General features: G+C 39.9%; 1 protein-coding gene across 1 annotated transcript; it reads left to right on the plus strand.

Moving 5' to 3' along the window:
• The first annotated feature begins 5,995 nt into the window (after positions 1-5,995).
• LOC113130757 (probable C->U-editing enzyme APOBEC-2) lies at positions 5,996-15,005 on the plus strand. The gene is made up of 4 exons (XM_026307596.2): positions 5,996-6,442; positions 11,174-11,398; positions 12,938-13,246; positions 14,195-15,005. Exons 1-3 carry the CDS (start codon positions 6,228-6,230, stop codon positions 13,239-13,241), a joined length of 744 nt encoding a protein of 247 aa, XP_026163381.1. The 5' UTR covers positions 5,996-6,227; the 3' UTR covers positions 13,242-13,246; positions 14,195-15,005.
• Positions 15,006-25,376: the final 10,371 nt, after the last annotated feature.

A 25,376-nucleotide genomic window follows, 5' to 3' on the forward strand; every position in this document is an offset into this window, starting at 1 on the left:
CATGGATTTAAGTGTCAGATCAGTGTTTGTCATGGACGAACTGGAACACACCTCCTTACACTGGTCACTATGGTATGGGAGGTGTTGGGAGGGAAACCACTGAACTCAATGAGCATAACTACCCAGAATGAGAGTGTAGGGACATAATTTTTAAGAGACTGTGAGTTAATGTAGTATTATAAAATATTTTTGTAGATTCACCACTAGAGCTTTGTTTTATCATCATGCCTCAAATGTGAATGTGCAGTAACTGTAAATTGTGGAAGAGTGCAATTTGGATACAATGTTTCCACTTATTTAATCAATTCAGGGTATAATACATTTTTTATTTCATTTGTATTTTGTACATTCTGATTATCTTGGCTAGTACTTTCTCTTTTTACTCATTTTTAACCCACTACATAAAATATGGTCTCTGGTTTTCTTGATATTGAGCTTTAGACAGTTGTTGTTACACCAATCAACAAAGCTTTTTATCAAGTGTCTGTACTCCTCATCGTTATCATTATTGATGCATCCAGTGATTGAAGAGTAATCAGAGAACTTCTGGAGGTATATATATATATATGACACAAATTATACAAACCAAGATCCATTATCCATTATCCATATATACTTGTTATTCCTAGCTTATATTCTTCATAGGGTAATTTAGAAATAGTATAAATAGAAATGTGACTTATACACTGAAGCAAATTATATACAGTAGTAGTTATTAGAAGTGTCACTTTACTGCAGCATTAAGTTGCCACTTTAATCATGACTGTACATATGTGAGATTTGATGGAGAGAAAAACTACTTTTCGACATCAAATGTACCCAGAGCCAAAACATACCACATGTTGTGCATATCAGTGTTGCAGTTGAGATTTGGACTAAATATAGAAAAAAACATGTCTAAATCACTAGTATGGTGTGTGTGTGTGTGTGTGTGTGTGCTTTTCACATTTTTATTCAGTTCTTTGGAAATCAAATGCAGGGTGGAGTGGCTATGTTTGTGTGTGAGGAATTTTCATATATATAAGATGCCACCTTTAGTACCAGCACAGACAGCCTCACTGTGTGAACTCCACAAAGACCACTGATGTGTGTTTCAGCAGGGGGTTGCAGGAAGCTGGAAGACACTAGTCCCACAGACTTGCTAATCACATTGTTGACCATTCGCCTGTATAAGCACAATTTACATGTTGTGTACAGTGACTATTGAACCTGCAGTCTTGGTAAATCAAATTGACCCAATCTGGATGTTCTTGCCTATTAAACCTGCCATCCTGTAAGCTGTATTCTGTCTGTTCGACAGTTTTGCCACAACAGTTTGCATCAAGGCTTTATTTTATGCTTCTGTTCTAATTATTATAAGTATTATACTTTTTAAGCAGAATACATGAAGTATGAACTATATATATATATATATATATAAGTATAATGTGTTCAGTGTTTGTTCTACGAAACATCTTCTGTATATTCATCTTGTATATTGTATTTTATATTGTATACAAAATACATATTGTATATGTATTTTTAATTATGTATACTGTTTCTGTGTAGTTCTCCCTAATTAGTTCGTTAAAGTTATTTGGACAATCCCTACTTTAATACTTACTTTTTAAATTCTCATTCCTGAAATCATCATCCTCATTTCTGAAATATGTAAATCGCTACTGAAACAGGTGTTAATAAGTAAGTAATAAGTAATTAACAAATAATGTTTTGCTATTTAATTTGTGTGAAGACTAAAGGTTTTCTTATTTCAGTTTTGCTGCATGGCTTTTAAAATATATGAGATATCAAAGAAATGTAAAAAAAAAAAAAAAAAAACAATTTCATGTAACTCTGTACAGGCCTCTATGTTTCTATGTTTTTAGATTTATAGTCCTGACTACCTAAGACCTTGTTTTTTTGTTTCAGAAGAAAATGACCTCATTTGTTGTTTTAAATTTTTCATGTTTCAAATATTTGAGACCAGATTTCTTGGGAATGACTCTTTTGCATCAGTAATTCTGTGATCAATCCTGTGGTCTAATTAAGAGTGCTGTGAACATGCTCTATCACAAGTATCTACACCTGACTTGATATAGCTGCACCTTATTATTCTGGTTCAGCAAATGTGCAATAGATTTAGCAATAATTTGTTGATTCAACTACTGTAGGTCAGGCTGTGCTTTTTCAGTTACGTTGAGTATCTTTGTCGAGTTATCTGGGAATTTTGCACATCAACTTTTGCTTCTAACTCGAAAAAGCACCAGTCAACTACAGGGAACACAAGGAACAACTCCAGAATCTCCTTTCAACTCTTGTATTTGACAGTTTGGCAGGTTAGACGGTGACTGTTCAAATTTGCTCACGTAGATGAGACTCAAATAGGTTATTATCCTTAGAAGAAAATAAACAAGAAAAGGGATACATCATTATTTCTGATCAAATGTAGCCAAATATAAACAAATACAATTTAAATAAACTTAAACCAACCAAACATACTCAAACATAACATTTATGTTTCATAAGCAAATGCGACATATGCCGTCGTTTGTTCAACTTTCTATGAATACAAAGTTGTTTGTCATGCACTTAAATAATAATTATAACATAATACAAGTTACTGTTCTCTCTCATAATGTGCACCTTAGTAACGAAATAACACAGATTTGTGCAATAATCAGTCCTTCATATACTGTAATTAAAGAGCAATATTATCATACCATCAGTGTCCCTGAGGTGACCGACAGTTGACACGTTTCCCCACATTCAGAAAGTGCTAGTTAAATCCGCGACATTATCTCACTAAACTGACGGCATCTCCGACCTCGCTGCACTCTCATTCTGTGTGCATGCATCAATCGCGTGAGTTTTCCTTCCGCATCCTTTCGGCACTTTCCGGCATTCTTCGTAACTTTCCGCTGCTCTCCGTCATCCCGATTATTTTAGCACCACAATCTTAATTCTTCTCTTGTGCAATGTCACTCTGGCCGTCCTAACCGATCCCTGGTCACACTACACATTTGTAAACATGTCTGGGGAGGCTGTGGAAACCTGCTGACTCATCATCTTCTTAGTGTACACATACCCATCCTGTTCCTGTAAATAGCCAGATTGTTTTTGTTCTTACAGTACTTCCCAGCCTATTGCTACTTATCAAGGTATTATCAAGTTTTCCTGTGCAGCTATGTACAATAACTGTTACTTACTACAGATAGCAAAATTGAATTGAATCAATGCTGAAGTATTTTCAGGGAGAATTTTGCCTCATGTTGAAATCAAATTGAAAGCACTTAATGTTTAATGCTGAATAAATGTCAGATTCTCAGTGATAACTGACCCTGATTCCCAGTTCCAGTCACAAATATATTTTTTGAATCTGAACCTGTCTGTAAATTTCCTGGTACCAAACTAATGCAAATACAAGTTTGTTTTACTCTGCAGTGACCTGTCCAGTGGACCCAAACCACTCCAACAAAATGCCCCCACTGCATAACTGAGCCATCAGATCCCCTTACTGTAGGAGTCAAGCATTCAGGTTTTCCTTTGGTTTGTCACCCATCTGTATTTATATCACTTTAATCCACAATGAGTTTGAAACATAACACAGGAAACATCCAAGTGAAAACAGGACAATGTACAGAGGTTGTGAAAAGTAGAGTGTCCAGAAAGAAATAGAGGAAGAAATAAGACATGGCCAGAAAATACATGTAGTGCTGCCATGTCTGCACAGTTAGTCTGTATGTCAGCCACTGGTGCTCAGTGGCACACCAGTGAAATGCACTGCAAACTAATGACTTGCTAGTGCATATACTTGTGTGTTTTCACAGGGAGAGGGAAGCTGAACCCTCTCAGATTTCTTGAAGTGTGTCTGGAAGACTGCTGCAATGCTGATGCTATTTTGGGAAAAGAGGAGAGAGTACTTGAAGCTCACCACATTCTGTGGAGTTCAGTTGTGTGCTTCAGTTAGCAGATAATGCCAATGTCAGCCTGGGGATCAGAGCAGGGCCTTGGGACAGATAGATGACAAGTTCATCAAGGCCATATCATGCATAATAATGCAGATGGGCTGTGTCTGAAGTTTTTCCCTCAGCCACTATTTATTAATTGACTTAGTCTTTCAGCACTTACCATTAAGTTCAGATTTCAGACACTAATCATCAACATTCTTTGTCATCACTAACAAGTCAAGAACCATGCAACAGTATAAATCGCATCTGTAAAATTAGGAAAATTGCATTGTGGGATTGGTAGCAGACAGTGCAGAAGCGGTTGTGGACAGTAATTTTTACATTCCATTAGGGCATTTTTCAGAGCATAGCAGATAGATTTACACACCAAGAATTCAGACACCACTACAACCAGCAAATACACTATATCAGAATCAGGTACATTTTCTCATACAAGGAAATTGTTATGGTGATGTGTTGCACTGTTTCAAAAAATATACATTACGTAAGGAGGGAAAAAATATAGCTACTGTATACATAAAGTAAGATCAGAATAAATACAATAAAAACACATACATTAGCATTATGTTGAATAGAATTAGCAACAAATATGAGGCTAAAGATAATGTAATGGCAGAAATGTTTTTTTAAAAAAGCCACCCATCTTGAACCACTGTATCAATGTTTCATTGACCTTGGTAATGCTGTTCAAGGCCACCACAAAGTGGAAGAATATGCTTGATGCACAGTTATTATTATTTGAAACATTTGGTTTATAATTAAATATACAGTATTTGGCATTAAATGACAGTTACACATTTTCAAGTTTGCTTTGAACTAGTATTTGCCTCGAAAGATTTAATGGCTGCTGGACTTATTTCTCCTGTCCATACTAGCCATAAGAAGGTCCTTCCTGAACTGATTTTAATGTAACAGATTGGGGGGGGCAAAAATAAAAGTACTCGTTCCAAGCTTCACTGCATACTAAAGCTCAGCTGAAGTTAATATGAGGTTTCTTCAGTCTGAGTTATACGCATTAAGCAAAGATCTTCTAAAGTCCCTCTCATACAAAATTACAACCATTTATTGACAAAGACTGCAGAAAACTCAACTTCATCTGAACTTTGGAATGCTTTGCAGACATACACACACACATTCAAAAAGTTAGGTGCCCACTGCCATTCATTATGAATGAGATCTGGCTTTGCAGCCCTGTAACCCCCTTGGAGCTTGACATGTTAAAAATGTACCCAGCACCACTACAGGGCAAAATTGAGAAAAAATTTATGTGAATTTATGTGAATGTCCTCTGATGAAAAAGAGTTTTTAATTATTCCATTCTGTCACGTTGTCACACTGAGGACACACTCCCTTGCTTATTTGTCAGTCGATAAAATTAGCTGCAGTCTTAGTCTGTGAAAATGTAGATATACACACACATAAGTGTCCACAGTGAAGAGCTGGGGCCTTGCCTCCCTCACCATCAAGATCTTTAAATAGACGTGATGGGCTGTGAGCTGCAGCTGCCTGTGTGTGTCTACCATGGTTTGACCCAAATGAGCCTTTAAAGGCTAGTGCTGAAACTGATATTTTTAGATTGAAGCTGCTAATGGTATCTTTAAATCTTGCTGTTTCTGTGCCAAAAAGCAATGTCTGTAAAATTACTTATTTCTACTAAAAGCTGTTGATTGGGAAAACATGTGGTTGGTTAGCCACAATCAATGCTTTTTAGTGTTTTGCTAATTTTATTATATTTGAATGAAACCATATTAGCCTCCTGAGTCCCAGCCCACTGACTTGTGTCCCTTGTAGTGGACAGTTTGTTCACACAAAAACACTCCTATGGTCCACTACAGTGGACATGCTATAAAATTAAAAATAAAAATAAATTTAAAAAAGTCTAAATTGTAACATGTTTTTTTTAACCAAAAATAGGTAGGAAATTACATAAAAGAAGAAATTGGAAGACACTTATTTTCCTCGGCCACGAACAGATAAGTGACCAACTGTACATGAGCCTCAATCAGCAGAGTTAATGGACAAATGCCTGAACTGTCCGGTCTAGTCTCTCTCTCTCTTTGGTTAGCTCCTTACCCTTACTTTGTTCTTTTGCTCTCCCCTGCCCTCTCTACCATTCTACTCCTCCCCCATCACTGGCCCTCCCTTCTTTGCTACTTGATTTTTCTTTAGTTATTTTTTTGTTTCAGGACAACTGCCTTTACTTCTGCCTTTGTCTACACTGGGTGTTTTTTTTCTACACAGACTTTCTAAATCCACAAATTTTCCAGTCATACTATCACCATGGCTGAAACGAGTCATGTGGCAACAAGAAGAAAAGAGAGAAAAGACAAAGAAGCAGCTGAACTGACCAAGGATGTAAAGGAAGTAAAGAACGAAGGAGAGAAAGCAGCGGATAACAGTGAGGAGGCACCCACCAATGGTGTGGAAGCTAATGGACAGAACGGAGAGTTTCAGGTTGAGCCTATAGAACTTCCTCCATTTGAAATCATTGTAGGGTAGGTTCACATCACCAAAAATGGCTTATTGTTTAATAGACAGAGCTAAGACTCATTTCCATCAGCATTCCACATCTGCTTTATTGACAATTTGTCTGACAGTGTCTTTACTGGGTTTAAAACACTGCAGTGTACAGAGGGTCCACTGCTCGTGCGTACTTACACTGAGAACTGAACATTGATATTTAGCATTGCTGAATAGTACAGATAGAACAACATTAAAATCAGCATGCATAGTATTACAAATGATTATGCTGTCTGCTTTGTAAATTTGCCTTTATTGCACTATAAACAAAAGAGTAAAAAGAAGAATGTTAGGAATGAAAGATAATCTGCCTGTAACAGATTACCATTATGCTAAAAATCCATCCCAAATCAACTTTATTGTATTGTCTGATTTAATTATGTAGTTTTCACTTGTTGCACTTAATTTAATGTGACAATTATATTTAGTGTGGCTTGAGCTCTTGAGTAGGTAGGAAGTGTAGTGGTGACTGTAGCAGCTGGTTGAGTGGTCCCCCAGCAGTGTAAGTGTAAGTGGGACTTTGTAGAGCAGGACTGACTGCAGAAAAAACACTAGCTAACATTAGCTAAACTATGAAATCGAAATGTATTATTTTTCATCAATTTGAAATATGGATGTAAATTGATATTGATATTCAACAAATCAAGAGCTGATGAACTCACCAGTTCTGACAAAATTGGCTTCTCATTCATGTTTATGTGAAACAGGGCCATATATATTTCCAGACCCACCTGTACTTTCCTGCTTAGGGCCACATCATCAATTTTGACAGGCAGATTTTGGTATGTCACTTTACCATTATTGACTTACCAAATATATTCCAAAATTGCAAAGCAAAATTAAAACAATTGAAAAGCAACAAAAATGGTGTCAGAGATCTACAATGTGCCAAAGGCATGGCTAAATTGATGAGTCCTTGATGTAGACTTGAATTTAGGTAAATCGTTAACAAAGCAAAGCTCATGGGCTATTTCACTTTTTAGGAGCCACTATGGCAAACACACGATCACTCCACCACATGCTCTTAGATCCGGTTGCCACTGGCACTGGATGGCAGCCCAAAGTACCCTGTCAGTCTTCCAAAAGGATAAAATGTCTGGTAATGTAGGGTGGTTTAAAAGTGTAAAATTGATTTATAAACTTCAGCAAATGCAGACATGAATTATATGCTCATGTTTTCCTGTGTTAACTGAAAAATTACAGGCTGCATGTTGTACAAGCTGAAGATGAGACAAAGAAGAGTCATTCACCCCTGTGCTTTACAGTAGTTAAGTCACAAGCTAATAAATGCACGGATTGCCTTTCAAGATCAATATGGAAAAAAAGAGCTTGACCTTAGTTAAGTGTACCTGAAAGATGCTTTCTTTACTACTTAATAATTTGTATATCAAACTTAAGGTCACCATCAAATATGACCCTTACATTCTTAATTACACCCATACTATAAAACCTGACACTCCCTGATGCAGTGGTGTGCTCAGGTTCAAACTCTTTGGACTTCTTATTCAATGATAGACCCAGACTATTTCGAGTCAATCCCATATACTGTGATAAAAAAGACACTAGCTCACCATATCAACAACTGAACAACATGCTTTAAGAAATGGACTGTTCCCTCCTAAGTAATGTGTGCAAACAATAGTGGCCTGCAGTTTTCCATAATCCATCCATTATCTATACCCCTTGTCTTGGACAGAGTTGCAGGGAGGCTAGAGCCAATCCCAGCTAACAGTGAGCGAGAGGTGGGGTATCCCCTTGAGTGAGTGATACTGAAGATATTTACTGACTTGACAGTGAGATAGAGTGATGCAGCCTGTACTAGTTAATAAGAACTGGGTCACACCAAAACTAGTCTAATAATAATGCAGTGAAATTCCAGTCTCAGCCATTCAAAATTAGCTCTGCTTGTGGCTGTCCCCACCCTGACAGCACAAGTTTCAACCTAACACTCACTCACCATCCTTCATGTTAGCTTGACTGACACAACAAAAGGTGCTATGGCTGTATCTCAGTGCAGCTGCAGTTTTTGGAGCCAGGTATCACAGCTCCTCACCAATGACTACAAGACTTCAGTGCATTATGGGAAAAATCTGTTTCAACCCCAGATCTAAGAGCTGACAGATTTAGAGGTTGGATTACCAATGTGACATTTCATAGGAACTTCACCCTCGTTGTTTTGATTTTATTCAGTAGATTTGTGTACTGTTAAGGATTGTTCTGCCAAGACAATATGAAATGTGTGGTCAGTGGTGAGACTAAATACAGTCAAGTTACATGGCATAGTTCTCACAGCCTGTTGTATTCTACAGCATGAACATTACTGATTTATTTCTCTTGAGCAACACAAACACTTTAGATATACTGGATTTGAAAATTCCAACAAAGTACTCTAGCTGCCTTTGTTACACTACACCTCTCTTTATTTCATTAGTATAATGAATGTGGTCATAAAATTATAATTAATTTTAAAAGCGAAAAGTATTACTAAATCTTGTATTTATTTGAATCATTTAAATTCTTCATTAAAATTATAAAATTTGAGGTTAATCATTTCCAAGACTGATGTAACTTAAATACTCCACCTGCATCACACCACACCATGGTGCCATGCAGGTATATATGTAAGTGTTTGTGTGTGCTGTTACTGATGCACAATGGCATGTGCCAGAGAAAAGGTGAGCATTCCAATTATTGTTCCATATCTAGATTAAATAATGCCTGAACTGTCATTTGGCCTCAAAGAGGGGTATCAGGACACGCTGTCATCAGGGGATCACAACAAGAAGCAACATTCTCTAATCATAAAACACACAACCAATCATTTCACTGGCCAAATATGCAGGCCATCCTGTTGGCAAAGGCCCACTGGCATGGTTAGATATAATTGAAGCAACAGGACAGCTTTTAGCATATTTGCTTGTTAATGCTGTCAGCATTATCACTGCTTAGTAAAACTGGCTGTCATGGGCTTAAACAACTATAGGGGGTATTCCAGAAAGTGATTTAGTATAATAATAGGGTTGCCAACCATCTCATAAAATATGGGTTTGTCCCACAATTAGAAATCAAAAAAATCTGTCTTATAGAGACCTAATGTGGAACAAGCTTTGTTCAGTATTTTTGAGAATCAATTCTGTGCAGATCTATGCCTCTCTTTTAGTCTTCTCCTAACAGATGTTAGAGGATTGATGGTGGGGATGCGAGTAAAGAGGGATGTAACAAAGTGGTTGATGGTTTCTCTGCCAGCCTAATCCCAGACCAAATCTGCCTGCTCCTGGACCTATGTCTGAACACCACATACTTCACGTACAAAGGTGAATTTTACCAACAAAAACACATCTGTGCCATCGGCTCCCCTGCGTCACCCATCGTTGCCAATCTGTATATGGAAGAAGTAGAGAGGAAAGCTCTCATGTCCTTCACAGGAACAGCACCAACCCATTGGCTCAGATATGTGGATGATACCCGTGTGAAAATCATGACCCTGGAAGTTCAAGCCTTCACAGATCATATTAATGCAATAGACGCAAACATCAAGTTCACCATAAAGAACAGGCTAGAGATCGTCGCCGGGTCTGATGGTAACCTGGAAATACAAGTCTACTGAAAACCCCCACACAAACCAATACCTGCTATTTGACCCCTACCACCCACTGCAACACAAACTAGATATCATCAGGACTTTGCGCCACAGAGCAAGTGATATCCCCACCTCTATGTAGGCCAAGAGGAGGACACACATGTGAAGACAGCCCTAAAGAACTGCAGCTACCCAAAACTTTCGATAATTCAGCAGCCACATAAGGCAAAAAGACAAGTGAACAAGCTGAGACTTGGCATTCGCAGGGGAAAATCCTGATCATTCCTTATGTAGCGTGTGTTTCAGAGAGACTTAAAAGGATTTTTGGGAAACATCACATACTGGTTCAATTTAGACCCACTAGCACACAGACATAGACTAGGTCACTCTAAAGACCAGACACCAAAACCAAAGACAAGCCATGTAGTTCATGCAGTCCAGTGTAGGGAAGAATACTCAGAACTCTACATTGGAGAAACCAAACAACCACCTGACAGGAGGATGGCCCAGCACATGAGGAGGAGCTCCTCGGACCAGAATCAGCATTTAAAGGAAACAGGACACTCACTTGAAGACAATGATGTACATATTTTGGACATGAAAGAGATGGTTTGAGAAAGGCATCAGAGAAACCCTATATGTTCAAGTGGAAAAAACTCTCCCTTAACATGGGTGCAGGGACTCAAACATGACCTGTCTTCAGTCTACCAGGCGGCCCTTTCATCTATTCACAGGAAGTTAAGGAACTCTTCACATGTCCTTCAGGGAGAACACACTACACCCAGTTTGAGGATCAAACGGATCGACTATTAGATTCTCATTATCATTATTTACCTAACGAGCCCATTCAGGCCAGGTGTGAAGTGAAACCAATTCAGGAGTGCAGGTCTAACAATGATGAAAATAAGCTAGTTTGAACATCAGAAAGAGGACTGTCTTCACCTGACACCTGACTCTTGTTATCACAGGAGTACTGGCCACATTTCAGAATCACAGAGAATGAGTAAAAAATGACAATGCTATTTTTGACAGTATCAAAAATAAATCAGCCTGTGTTGGTATTACATTATGTCCAAATGTGAAAACTAATGCACCAGTGTTTCTTCCTTTCTTCTGTTTTCAACAGAGATCGGATTGATCCTTTAGTCTTTAAGTTCCAGTTCAAGAATGTGGAATACTCTTCAGGTCGCAACAAGACCTTCCTGTGTTACCTGGTGGATAGAGGGAACACGGCTGATGGGCTGCTCAGAGGCTATCTGGAGGATGAACATACTGGCTCTCATGCTGAGGAGGCGTTCTTCACACAGTGCCTACCACAATATGACCCTGCACTCAAATACACAATCACCTGGTACATACTTCTCTTAAACTATGAGAGGGTATGTAGCATAGAGAGTGAGGAAAGTTTAAAAGGCAACGTAATAATCAGTCTGGACAATATCTTCCCTTGTGTATAAACATATATATATATAAATGAACAGCATCTTAGGCTGTGACTCACTACATGATTTTCAAATGTTCCCTGATTAAAAACTATTATGATTCGACCAGACCGTGAGACCACACACCTGTTGTCTGTAGTAATGATTTCACTGTGGAGATTCCACAGCCACAAGATGTTACAAAAATTCCCATGATCGAATATGACTTTGTGATCCATGCTTTTTCATTGTCAGCTCTATTGTTTGTCGCACATAATACTTTAAAAAGACACTCATGTTGTTGCCATAGTTCAACAAGTTTGGCTTCTTTTTCAATTATCCATTTGGCTCAGATTATGTTGTGATGTTTGTGAATTGGGATACACAAAGTGCAGTTTTCTATCAGAACCTCCCTGATCAGGAATCGTATACATACAGGAGACTGACCTGATCAGTAAATAGTGACACCACACACTCGAGGATTGTTTAGACAAATGACAAGCCTCGAATCAGGTCATGCCTCCACGATAACTGAAGGGGGCAAATTAGGCATAAAATCATCCACCCTGACACCAGCCTAATTCTAATATAGTGTCAGGTTTCGGGAAACTATTATAAATTTTTGGACCAGAGATGCGCCCACTCTGGTACTCATGGTTCAAAACAAGACTATTTAACTGAACTAGGCCAACAAAACAAGATACAGACACTTTGCTAACCAGGGACAGATCAAGGCAGGGAAACACATGGATATCAAACATGAACACGGGACAAAGACATGGACACCAGGGAACGAGGCGTGTGTGTGGGTCACACACACTAAAGGAGACGCACCAGACACACAGGGAAACATGAGCATGAACACAGGGAAACAGGGCATGAGATAGTCGGGGTCACACACTTCCAGGGAGACGCACCAGACACACAGGGAAACATGAGCATGAATACAGGGAATCAAGGCATGGAAACACAAGGGCATAAAACATGACACGAGACAAAGACACATGAACAGAGGACATGGGAAAAGGACCAGAAAACTAATAAGGAAAAGGAGGCAAAATACTTAACTTAAAACTTGGGGAAAACAAAAGGTAGCCCATAAACGAAAACCAAAAGAAAACACAAGTGTCTCAACAGGCTCAGAAACGAAAACTGGCAGCACTCAAAACCCTGCATTAACAGGCATTAACAGAACAATGGCTTAAGTCACAAACAGTGTCAAAACAGACAACCTGGCAAAGGACAAAAGGCAAACAGGTGTATAAAAAGGCATGGGGAGAAAACGAGGTGCAGGTGAAAACAATGAATTGGGTCAACGTAAAGGGAACAGAATAAACAAAAACCAGTTCCTGTCAGGATCCTACAAAATAAAAGAAACAGGAAGTCAAAAGATATGGATCCTGACATATAGTGTTAATTCAGAGATGTCTGAACAGTTATTTCTCTTCTTTGTGTCATGTTCCTCTCAGGTATGTGTCTTCCAGTCCATGCTCCGCCTGTGCTGCAAAGATAGCTGAACTGTTGAAGGCCAGAAAAAATATCAAGATGAGCATCTTTGCTGCTCGGCTGTTTGAGTGGGAGGAAGCAGAGATCCAGGCTGGCCTGAGGGCCCTTCACACTGCTGGCTGCAAGCTGAGGATGATGAAGCCTACTGACTTCTCCTACACCTGGGACACATTTGTGGAGAACGAGGAACAACCTCTGAACCCGTGGGAGGACTGTAAAGAAAACTATGAGTATTATCACGAGAAGCTGGCTGACATTCTACAGTGACCACAGTAAGTGTTACAGAAAAATCCGCTCAGTAATATTTTGTGCCATTTATCTTCCTATTTATTTATAAATTGATTTTATATTTGATATTTAATTTACTACATATTTCTGATTTTTTTGCATCTGTGTAAAACAGTAAAATGTGAGATCAAACATGTACTTAGAAAACATCAAAGACTTAAACAAATACCTGAATAAGCAAATAAACCCCAAACCAGTTGCTCAGTTGTTGAACTGCAGAGTGGCTAACCAGCTTCAAACAACCAAAACAGTTTTCAATATCAATGGCTTTAATATAGGGCCACAATAAATAGCTTTGTTCACAAAATATCTGTGATGGGGCAACTTTTAACCATATTGGCTAAACTAGCTAACAATAATTAGCTAGTCAACATTATCTAGTTAGGCTCAGTCAGTTCAATATTTGTTCAGCAATCAAAGGTCAAAGGTTCCAATTTCTGTCAACTAATGTTTATGCTGATTAATTCTTAAAGTGTCCAGACCTACCTTTTCCCCAACACACACACACACACCCTCACACACACACACACAAAACAATAATAATAATAATATTGGCTTTTCAAAAGAAAAATTTGGAAATTATATTGAAGTGCACATGGATTTTAATTACTTTGTTTTTTTGTTTTTTTTTATAGATTGTACCCAATCTTTAATGTATAGAGGAAAGTGGTTTTGTTTTTTCTTCTGGCAAAATTAAACATGTCTAAGCCAATCTCAAAAGGCACAAAGTACAACAATGACCAAGAAGTTGACTCTTGTATCAAATTTAAGAACTGAGTCAAAGCAGGTCTAATGCATGGTTAATTTGTTGTAACAGATTTGTTTGCATTGGTGTGGTGAAATAAGACATTCAGCCTGTGGATCATAATACACACTGTACATATAATTTTTACTCTAAACTCTTCATTCGTTTCCTGTCTCTGCTGGCACAGGTATCCAGTATGGACTGTGTGACCCCCCCCCCAATGATCATCATTACATCTTTACAGATGATTCATTTTTGGTGCTGTTGTTGATGATAGTGAAACATGTTTCTAGTTCAAATCAACCTGTGATAAAATAGGTGTGTTTGTTGTGTGTATAAGTGTTATGGTGAAAGACCCTGCTCACAACATCTGCCAGAAGATAAAGCTAGTTGTCCAGCCATGATTGTAGGACTTCTCCACATTCACATGTATCTCAGTCCTTCAGCTTGCTTTCTTGAGTCCTTTACTCACCACTCTCAGTACACAATGTGACAGTTCAGCTAAAAACTGTAACCAGTCCTTCTGACTGAATGTCATTCATATCTGTTTACATGGTGGGATTAACCTGTTTGCAAAGTCTGGGACAATACACAGACTAAACAGATTAGATTGTAGAGCACATTTGCAAATACACAAGGACTGAATCTACAGTAATGATCAAAAGCCAAATGACACATTATTAACCTTGAGGCTTTCCGGGACTGAATGCATACGTAAACAGAAAGCATTTCAGTTGCACTGTCATCTGTCTCTCATGCATCATGTTTTTCCTGTTTTATGTCTATAACCACAGTGATTGTGTATTGAGTTCTAAGCACTCCCAAAATGCAGCTGACCTCTCACTCAATTGTGTAGCAGAGTGCCTCCTGTGTAGACACGGTGTGAAGCTGTGAGACTAATCCAATGTTTTTTGTTTAGAATACGTCATCTGTTCAGATAATGTTTGTCTTCATGCTACTGTCTGGCCTGATCTTTCAGTAATAAACAAGTTTCAGTAGTCTGTTGCTTTTTCTTCTGTTCACACTCAACAAATAATACAACAATAATATTACAACAAATAACCAGATCTTATATATATATTTGAGTCATTCTCATGAAATCTGGTCTCAAAGATTTCAAACATGAAAAATTAAAAAAAGACATGAATTTTCTCAGACATGAATTTTTTCAGACACTTTCTTCTGAAACACAAAAAACAAGGTATTGCATATTCAGGACAAAAAAATCAAAAAATATATAGGCAATAGAAATCACATTTAAATCCTCAGCAGCTATTACCGCAGCTATTAACATATTAACACATAAAACATTACAAAAACAAATTATTTATTGTATTTTTGAAAAGTAATTATTAACAGGCCTGTATGTACATGAAACTATGGGAAAATATTATTTTAACATATTAACAGATTTGTTTTATTGGTGAAATTAAAGAAAACGTTACATTTTTAGACTTATTTTCACCAACATTACTACTCTGGAGGAGCTCAAAAATTGCTTCCAAGAAGTACTTATGAAGAAAGGAAGTGAAACACCTGCACCCTCTTTGAAAAGGTCCAGACCCAAACAGTCGCTGGGAGTCGCTTCATTGCCGCAGGCAGATATGAATGACATATTAGAGCCCATTGATAAAACTTTAACCAGCCTAGACATCAGGTTATCCTTAGTGGAAACACTGCACAATGAATGTCAGACCTTGCAAGAGTCTATGGAGTTCAGCCAGAAAGAGGTGGTTGATCTGACGGCTGAGAGCGAGCAGCTCTGAAGCTCAGTGAAAACTCTGACCAAGGGCATGACAAGGATCTCAGAAGAAAATAAGGTTAAGGCCTGAAGCATGAGAGATAATCTGGTCATATCAGGCATCCCTGAATAGGAGAAGGAAGACCCAGAGGCCAAAATGTTACTGTAAAGCAGCTGAAGCTCCCAGAAGACATCGTGAAAACCATCACATTCCACTGAGCGCATTGTTTGGGAGGAAAGAAGAAGCTGGATGGCCAGAGACCAAGACCAATTGTTGGTAAATTTGAACATTTTAAGCAGAAGGAGACGGTGAAAAGCAGAGGCAGTGAGCTAAAAGAAATGCACTATAGCTGTATCAAGACTCCACTTGAATCCACTTCCTGGCTCTACTAAAGTTTAGTAACTCCACTCCTCTCTTCCTACTGCTTCAAGGTAGATATTTGGACTCAAAACATTGCACGTCTCAACAAAAGGACTGGAATTAGTTGTAGTTGAAGTTCAGTTTCACAATGTTGGGTTTGTTTTTGAACTATTCTATCACCACAGATTCTTAGGGCAGATTTGTAATAGTTAACATATCAACACAAAACAAAGACTTAATCATCGCCAACATACAGTGGGTACGGAAAGTATTCAGACCCCTTTGAATTTTTACTCTGTGTGTCATTGCAGCCATTTGCCAAAATCAAAAAAGTTCATTTTATTTTGCATTAATGTACACTCCACACCCCATCTTGACAGAAAAAACCAGAAATGTAGAATTTTTTGCAAATTTATTAAAAAAGAAAAACTGAAATATCACATGGTCGTAAGTATTCAGACCCTGTGCTCAGTATTGAGTAGAAGCACCCTTTTGAGCTAGTACAGCCATGAGTCTTCTTGGGAATGATGCAACAAGATTTTCACACCTGGATTTGGGGATCCTCTGCCATTCTTCCTTGCAGATCCTCTCCAGTTCTGTCAGGGTGGATGGTGAACGTTGGTGGACAGCCATTTTCAGGTCTCTCCAGAGATGCTCAGTTGGGTTTAGGTCAGGGCTCTGGCTGGGCCAGTCAAGAACGGTCACAGAGTTGTCCCGAAGACACTCCTTTGTTATTTTAACTGTGTGCTTATTTTGTGTGCTCTCTGTACTTGGCCGCATTCATCCTTCCTTCAATTGCAACCAGTCGTCCTGTCCATGCAGCTGAAAAACACCCCCACAACATGATGCTCCCACCACCATGTTTCACTGTAGGGATTGTATTGGGCAGGTGATGAGTAGTGCCTGGTTTTCTCCACACATAACGCTTAGAATTAATGCCAAAAAGTTCAATCTTGGTCTCATCAGACCAGAGAATCTTATTTCTCATAGTCTGGGAGTCCTTCATGTGTTTTTTGGCAAACTATGCAGGCTTTCATGTGTCTTGCACTGAGGAGAGGCTTTCGTCGGGCCACTCTGCCATAAAGCCCCGACTGGTAGAGGGCTGCAGTGATAGTTGGCTTTGTGGAACTTTCTCCCATCTCCCTACTGCATCTCTGGAGCTCAGCCACAGTGATCTTTGGGTTCTTCTTTACCTCTCTCACCAAGGCTCTTCTCCCACGATTGCTCAGTTTGGCTGGACGGCCAGGTCTAGGAAGAGTTCTGGTCGTCCCAAACTTTTTCCATTTGAGGATTATGGAGGCCACTGTGCTCTTAGGAACCTTGAGTGCTGCAGAGGTTCTTTTGTAACCTTGGCCAGATCTGTGCCTTGCCACAATTCTGTCTCTGAGCTGCTTGGGCAGTTCCTTCAACCTCATGATTCTCATTTACTCTGACATGCACTGTGAGCTGTAAGGTCTTATATAGACAGGTGTGTGCCTTTCCTAATCAAGTCCAATCAGTTTAATTAAACACAGCTGGACTCCAATGAAGGAGCAGAACCATCTCAAGGAGGATCAGAAGAAATGGACAACATGTGAGTTAAATATGAGTGTCACTGCAAAGGGTCTGAATACTTATGACCATGTGATATTTCAGTTTTTCTTTTTTAATAAATTTGCAAAAATTTCTACATTTCTGTTTGTTTCTCTCTAGATGGGGTGCTGAGTGTACATTAATGAGAAATAAAATGAACTTTTTTGATTTTGGCAAATGGCTGCAATGACACAAAGAGTGAAAATTTTAAAGAGGTCTGAATACTTTACGTACCCACTGTATATAGACCAAAAGTTGATGACCCCTATTTGTTTCATGCCTTCTTCACCTCTCTCTGCTCACTCTGAGACAACAGGTATAATAGGAGGTGATTTCAACATGGTATGTAACCCACAGGTAGTGATGGGCAAATGATACCGAGGCTTCGGAGCTTGTGTCACTCTTCCTGAAGCGGAGTGATTCGAAACACTGTGTCGGAGCTTGTATGAAAACACCAGTGCCACGTGACTGATGTCATCACTGTTTCGCTTCGCGCTTCATTGCTTCAAAATGTTTCAAAGCTTTTCATTGGCTCATAGTCTTTCAGTGTGTGTCATTGGCTCATGGCGTTTCAATGCATTCTGAGGCAATGACAGGTTTGACAGATTTGAGTGGTTTGGTGCCATACCAGCTATATAACATGCATCATTCTGCTTCAGGATTTGGAGAGTGAGAGTATTTTGGCAAGTTCCACGGCGAGTCCCACCAATAAGCGACGTTCTAAAATTTGGGATCATTTTGATTTCAAGAGGTCTGAACTTTTATTGCTGTCATGGGATTGAAACAGTGCCAGTGCTTCAGTCGTGCTCTTTAGAGGTTGCTATTGTTTCAGTTGTCCACCAGATGTCACCGTCACTGAAGTCTCGAAGCTTTGAATCTTTTTCGGCACAATTGTCAGGAAAGCCTCAGTGCTTCATGAGGCTTCACTTGCCCATCACTACCCACAGGTTAACAGGCTCAGTACAGCAGGAATTCACTGTATCTGGCAGTTGGTAGACATTCTAAAACAATACATGAGTTATTATAGTCTCTGCAATGCTTGGCGTTCTTGTCACCAGAATGTTAGGTAATACACCTTCTCACCAGTTCATCACTCATATTCCCATCTAGATTATTTCTTAGTAATTTATTAATGGTGGCTATCGCAGACATTCTGATTCACCCTATCACTACCAGTGATCATGCACCAGTCTCTATTTCTGTGACCAGAAATATAATTGAATAGATCTTGGAGATTTAATACATTATTACTTAGAGACCAAATTTTCATTGGTCTGCTGTAGCAGCAGCATCACGGAGAGGAAAAGGAAGAAGCTTAAGTAATTAAGACATAAGAGGTATATCAGCGTGTGCTTTATTTCACCAACAACATAAAGTGAATAATGAATAAACATTTTCCCATCTCCGTCAGACATGGAACCTGACGGAGTTGACGCCTGACAGAGTTGACATAAGGGCGAGTATTTTACAAACCCAATTTGTATATATAAGGTTACAATCTATATATTTGTACAATATATAAATTAAAAATATATAAATAATCATCCGTCCATCTTCTTCTGCTTATCTGGGGCCAGGTCACAGGGGTAGCAGCCTAAGCAGGGATGCCCAGACTTCCTCCCCAGTGCACACTTAAGTTCTTGATGGAGCCTACAGGACAACATCATCTGCAAAAAGCAGGGATGAAATCCTGTGGTCCCCGAACTGGACTCTCTGCGGCCCCTGGCTGCGCCTAGAAATTCTGTCCATAAAAATAATGAACAGAACCGGTGACAAAGGGCAGCCCTGCCAGTGTCCAACATGTACCGGGAACAGGTATGACTATGCAATGCGACCCAAGCTCCTGCTCCGGTTGTCCATAGACCGGATAGCCCTTAGCAGTGTTCCCAGAGCACCTACCACAGGATGTTGCAGGGGACGCGGTCGAACGCCTTCTCCAAGTCCACAAAGCACATGTGAACTGGTTGGGCAAACTCCCATGAACCCTTGAGCACCCTGAAGAGGGTATAGAGCTGGTACAGTGTTCCACAACCGGGACGAAAACTGCATTGTTCCTTCTGGATCCGAGGTTCTACCACCGGCTGGATTCTCCTCTCCAGCAGCCTGACATAGACCTTACCAGGGAGGCTGAAGAGTGTGATCACTATATAGTTGGAACACACCCTCCAGTCCCCTTTCTTTAAAAGAGGGACCTCCACCCCGGTCTGCCAATCCAGGTGTACTGTCCCCGATCGCCACGCAATTTTGCAGACACATGTCAACCATGACAGCCCTACAACATCCAGAGATTTAAGATACACTGGGCGTATCTCATCCACCCACGGTGCCTTGCCACCGAGAAGCTACTGAATTATCTCAGTGCCTTTACTTGGGTGATGGGCGGATTAGCCTCCGACTTCTCAGCCTCTGCTTCCTCCATGGAAGACGCGTGTGGGGTTGGGGAGATCCTCGAAGTATTCCTTCCACCGTCCAACAATATCCCAGGTCGAGGTCAGCAGCTCCCCACCTCCACTATATACGGTGTTGGTAGGTCAGTAACAGAAAGTTACAGTAAAATTTTCAAAGTCTAATGAACATTTAGACTTAGACTGCAATTATAAACATTATTTATTATACTCTTACTTTGCCACTGGTAGGCTGTTAAAATCTTTTTTTTTTTTTTTGCTTTCTGTGCATTCTAGTCCATTATTTTGTTAAGCATGGGTCACGTTAGTTTTAGATAAATGTTACAATGCAATTAAAATGTTTAATTCAGTGCTCTTATCCTGATAATGCTCCCTTACTTGCTTCATAGAGACAACACTACCTTTTATATCATCTTTAAAATAATAGACAGAAACAAACACCACTTTGATGCATCTAAGATGTCTCTTAGAAGACTGCCTGCTTCTTTAAAGAAAACAAAAAAATAAAAAAGTTTACCAAATACCCATACCAAATTCCAAAGACTTGAAAACAAAAGCCACTATCATTAAAGGGTGTTTTCATCTGGTCAGCAGTCATTTGCATGAACTTCAGACAAACTGCCAATGGATACATGCATATACTTTCAAACTGGTTTCCGCCAACTTCACAGCACTGAAACTGCCCTGGTCAAAATCACCAACGACCTCCTAGTAGCCGCAGACTCTGGCCTTGTCTCCATCCTCATCCTCCTTGACCTAACTGCAGCTTTTGACACCATCTCACACAATATTCTCCTCCATCGCCTTGCTTCCATCGGCATAGCCGGCTCGGTCCTCTCATGGTTCACCTCCTACCTATCTGACCGCACCCAGTCCGTCCATCTCCAGAACTTCCACTCCCAGCCCTCTACTGTCAGTTGTGGCGTGCCTCAGGGCTCTGTCCTGGGGCCCCTCCTCTTTATTATTTATCTCCTTCCTCTCGGAAATATCCTTAGGCAACATAACATCAATTTCCACTGTTATGCAGACGACACCCAGCTCTACCTCTCTGCTGCTCCATCTTCTACCCTCCCCCCTCCCTCCCTCCTTACCTGCTTACATAATATCAAATCCTGGTTCACCCATAACTTTTTGAAACTCAACCCTGACAAAACTGAAATTCTCCTCGTGGGCACCAGATCCACCCTTTCTAAAACCAGCACCTTCTCCATTCAAATTGACAACAATACTGTCCTCCCCTCCCCCCAAGTTAAAAGCCTGGGTGTCATCCTAGACGGTACTCTCTCCTTCACTCAGCATATCAATACCACTACCCGGTCGGCCTACTCCCATCTCCGTAACATAAACCGCATCCGTTCCTCACTCACCACCGATAGCACGGCAATACTCATTAACGCCTTTGTCACCTCTCGTTTGGATTACTGTAACTCACTCCTCACTGGTCTACCTCTCAAATCACTTCGCAAACTTCAACTTGTCCAGAACTCTGCTGCCCGAATCATCACCAGAACTCCATTCTCACATCATATCACCCCTGTCCTTAAACAACTTCACTGGCTCCCTGTGTCCTTCCGTATAAACTATAAAATCCTCCTTCTCACCTACAAAGCCCTCCACTCTATTGCCCCACCATACATCACTGATCTACTTCATATCTATTCTCCGCCTCGTACTCTCCGCTCCTCCAGTTCCACTCTCCTCTGCACCCCTACAGCGTGCCTGGCCACCATGGGCGCTAGATCCTTCAGCCACACTGCGCCCCGCCTTTGGAACATTCTCCCTCATCGCATCCGGTCGTCTCCGGACCTATCAACTTTTAAATCATCACTCAAAACATATCTGTTCCGTATAGCGTTTTCCACCTAACTCTCTTAACTTCTCAAAGCAGCCCGTGATGTCCTACCACCCTCTGCCTATTTCATATTGTCTCATACTGTTTCATATTTGTTGTTCTGTCATCTGGGTTTCTGTATTTCAATTTACTTTTACTGTACTTCGCCCACTTCCTAGATAATCCACCCTTTTGCCTTTACATTCTCTCCCGCCGTTTATGTATTCTTGTTACTGTTGTTTTAATGCACTCTATGTATATCATGCTGTATGCTTCCTTTTCTATCTGTAAGGTGACCTTGAGACTTTGAAAGGCGCCATGAAATAAAATGTATTATTATTATTATTATTATACATTACATACATTTGGGGCCGGGCACAGCCCTGATCTGCCTACTGCAGTCAGAGGTACTGCAGAGGTACCAGACTTGACTGGTCTACTGCATAAAAAGTAAAACCCTTCTTTTTTGCAGTATTACACACAAGGAGCACATTGCTGATATACTTATAGGCAGCTGGCTAAATATGCATTTTACACTGCCACAGTGCCTGTTACAACACTAAACAGCCCACTGCCGACATACAAAGCACATCTGGCAACATGGCAACGGTGGAGGTCAGTTAAGTTAAAAACATTATAGGCACTGATGTCAGCAGCATAAACCAGGCCATAGGGCAACTGCACATATGAACTCCAACTGAACAAACTGCAAATAACGAATAGAAATTCCCAGCTTCAAGGAGACAGAAGAGACCAGACCGGTTGTTTACAGGTGTCTGAGTGTGGCTGATTGTTCCACACGTGCTTGGCTGGACCTCGACGGTGCTAGCAATAACACCAGATTCCACCCTGATGTTATCATGGATTATCCGGCTCTGGATGTTGGTAGAGTATCATCCTCATGGGTGTTTCTGTAAATGCAGATTGTTTTTTTTTTTTTTTTTAAACCTTTATTTTACCAGGTAGTCCTTTGAGGTTGAATTTCTGTTACAAGGAAGACCTGGCCAAGATGTTCACTAATACAGAACACAGAGATTGGGCATAATAAATACAACAGTACAGTGCCTATATACATCTTCACTAAAGGATAGTAAGTGCACATTTCTGTTCATTTATGTTTTAAAGGAGCCTTGAATTCCCCCAAAGAAATGAGTCTAGAGAGTTGCAGAGTTCTGAATGTGTTAGTAAGACTTGCCTGTGTTTGCCACTATTCAAGTATATTCCAGTATACTGAGAGGCAATCCAGCATCTGGGGACATTTATTGTCAGGTTGGACAAGTGCAGAGTCATCCTGTCTGGGCATAACACCCTATCCACTGATTTCTGTCAGACTCCTCCTGCTTCCAAATAGCATACAGTATAGTGAACACTGCAATGTAGATGGTGTCTTTATTATACTGTATTTTGCACAAAGACCCTGAGAACAACTGCCACTCTTAGACTGGAATACTACATGATTCCATATTGTCCATAATTGGTGGTAAATTAATGAGAGAAATTTATTTAGGAAAATACCTAGCAACACAATAATGATTAAATAAAAATTACAGATGGATTTTGTCAGGACTACTTGATAATGCAGAACCCAGTTGATAATGTACTTCAAATATGAAAAGTTCAGAGAACAATTTGCAGCTGTCTGCTCTGCCCTAGTGATAACACTGCTTAGCTTCTCAGGTGGCATTTTAGAAGGATTTTACTGACAAAACATATATACCTCTGTATGTTACCATTTTAAAGCGGTAGTCAGTTGTGATCAGCACTTCAAAATAGTTCTAACTCAGGGGTGACAAGTTTTACATTGATGCCACACTGGAATCTTGAAAGATAGGTTAAAGTTTTTTCCAACTTTGGAAATTGAGAAAGATTCATGGCATATCCAAATGCCATAAATTTTTTTCCAAGATTTATGGCATACCCATTTTTTTCGAAGATTTATGGCATTCCCATTTGTATAGTTCAACATTTTGGTCATTCTCATCATTTCCATACTGGCTGTAAGATCTCTTTAATGTGATACCAATACACTGTGTGCTAAAGTGAACAGTATGTAGCAAAACAAACAGAAAAATTCGTACTAAAAGGCTAACTTTAAAAGACACCTGCTAGACTTCTGTCACTGATCCTTGAAACTTTTGTAAGTTCAGACAGTCACTTAAAAGAACAGAGAAATAATGTCCTGTCTTTTAGGATTACATTAGAATTGATGACCTCAGAAGAAGAATAACAAATTAGTTATCTGTGGCATTACAAACTATATGAGACTTGGACAAACTCTGACCTCATCCTTTAAAACACAGTATATTACCATGTACTGATGTATAGTGCATTCAGAAAGTATTCGGACCTCCTTCACTTTTTTCAATTTTGTTATGTTGCAGCCTGATACTACAATTGTTTAAATTCATTTTTTCCTCATTAATCTACTCTCAGTACCACATAATGGCAAAGTGAATTTATATAAGTATTCAAACCCTTTGCAACAGAATGAAAATTAGCTCAGGCGCCTCCCCTTTCCCATCCTGAGATGTGTCTGCACGTGTCGTACATTAAATTTATTGGACATGATTTGGAAAGGCACACACCTCTCTATAGAAGGCCTCACAGCTGGCAATGCATATCAGAGCAAAAACCAAGCCATGAGGTCAAAGAAACTGCCTGCAGAGCTCAGAGACACAAAGCTGGGGAAGGCTGCACACTTACTCCAAAGGTTACTGCATTTTATTGGCATGGCCCAGTGCATCTCTCTCAATAAAATGCAGTAACTGTTGGAGTAAGTGTGCAGGTGCTTCTTTTTTCTCAGCTGATGAGATGTACCCATTTTCCACCAGACATAACATTTAGGGATGAGGGTTTTAGGGAAAGCTGAATGGAGCAAAGTACAGCGATATGCTCAATGAAAACCTAGCACTCAGGACCTCAGACTGGGCTTGAAGATTCACTGTCCAACATGACAACAACCCTAACCACACAACCAAGATAACACAGGTGTGGCTTAGGGACAACTCGGAATATCTATAAGCCAGAGCTTTGACTTGAACCCTGTCAAGTATCTCTGGAGAGATTTGAACATGGCTGCCCACTGATGCTCCTCATCCAATCTGACCCAAGCTTGAGAGGATTTAGAAAGAACGGCAGAAAATCATCCAATCCAGGCGTGCAAAAGGTGGTTGTGTCATACCCAAAAACTCAAGGCTGTATCAGATGACTACTGGGCGCCTCCCTGGGGAAGTGTTTCAGGCATGGCACACTGGGAGGCTCTAGGGAAGACCCAGGACAGGCTGACCTGGGAATGCCTCGGTGTCCCTCCAGAAGAGCTGGAGGACATATCTAGGAAAAAGGAAGTCTGGGCATCCCTGCTTAGGTTACTGCTCCTGTGACCCAGACCCAGATAAGCAGGAAAAAAAAAAAAAAAAAAAAATGGATGGATGGATGGTGTTTCAACTAAGTACAGAGTAA

Source organism: Mastacembelus armatus, chromosome 5 (assembly GCF_900324485.2).
Source record: "Mastacembelus armatus chromosome 5, fMasArm1.2, whole genome shotgun sequence".
Taxonomy (NCBI): domain Eukaryota; kingdom Metazoa; phylum Chordata; class Actinopteri; order Synbranchiformes; family Mastacembelidae; genus Mastacembelus; species Mastacembelus armatus.

What these genes read in the sequence shown, in the direction of transcription:
- LOC113130757 (XM_026307596.2), top strand. Translation starts at nt 6,228, where the DNA reads ATGGCTGAAACGAGTCATGTGGCAACAAGAAGAAAAGAGAGAAAAGAC. An exon ending in CCATTTGAAATCATTGTAGG is followed by an intron (nt 6,443 to 11,173) that starts GTAGGTTCACAT and finishes TGTTTTCAACAG; the next exon opens with AGATCGGATTGATCCTTTAG. An exon ending in CTCAAATACACAATCACCTG is followed by an intron (nt 11,399 to 12,937) that starts GTACATACTTCT and finishes TGTTCCTCTCAG; the next exon opens with GTATGTGTCTTCCAGTCCAT.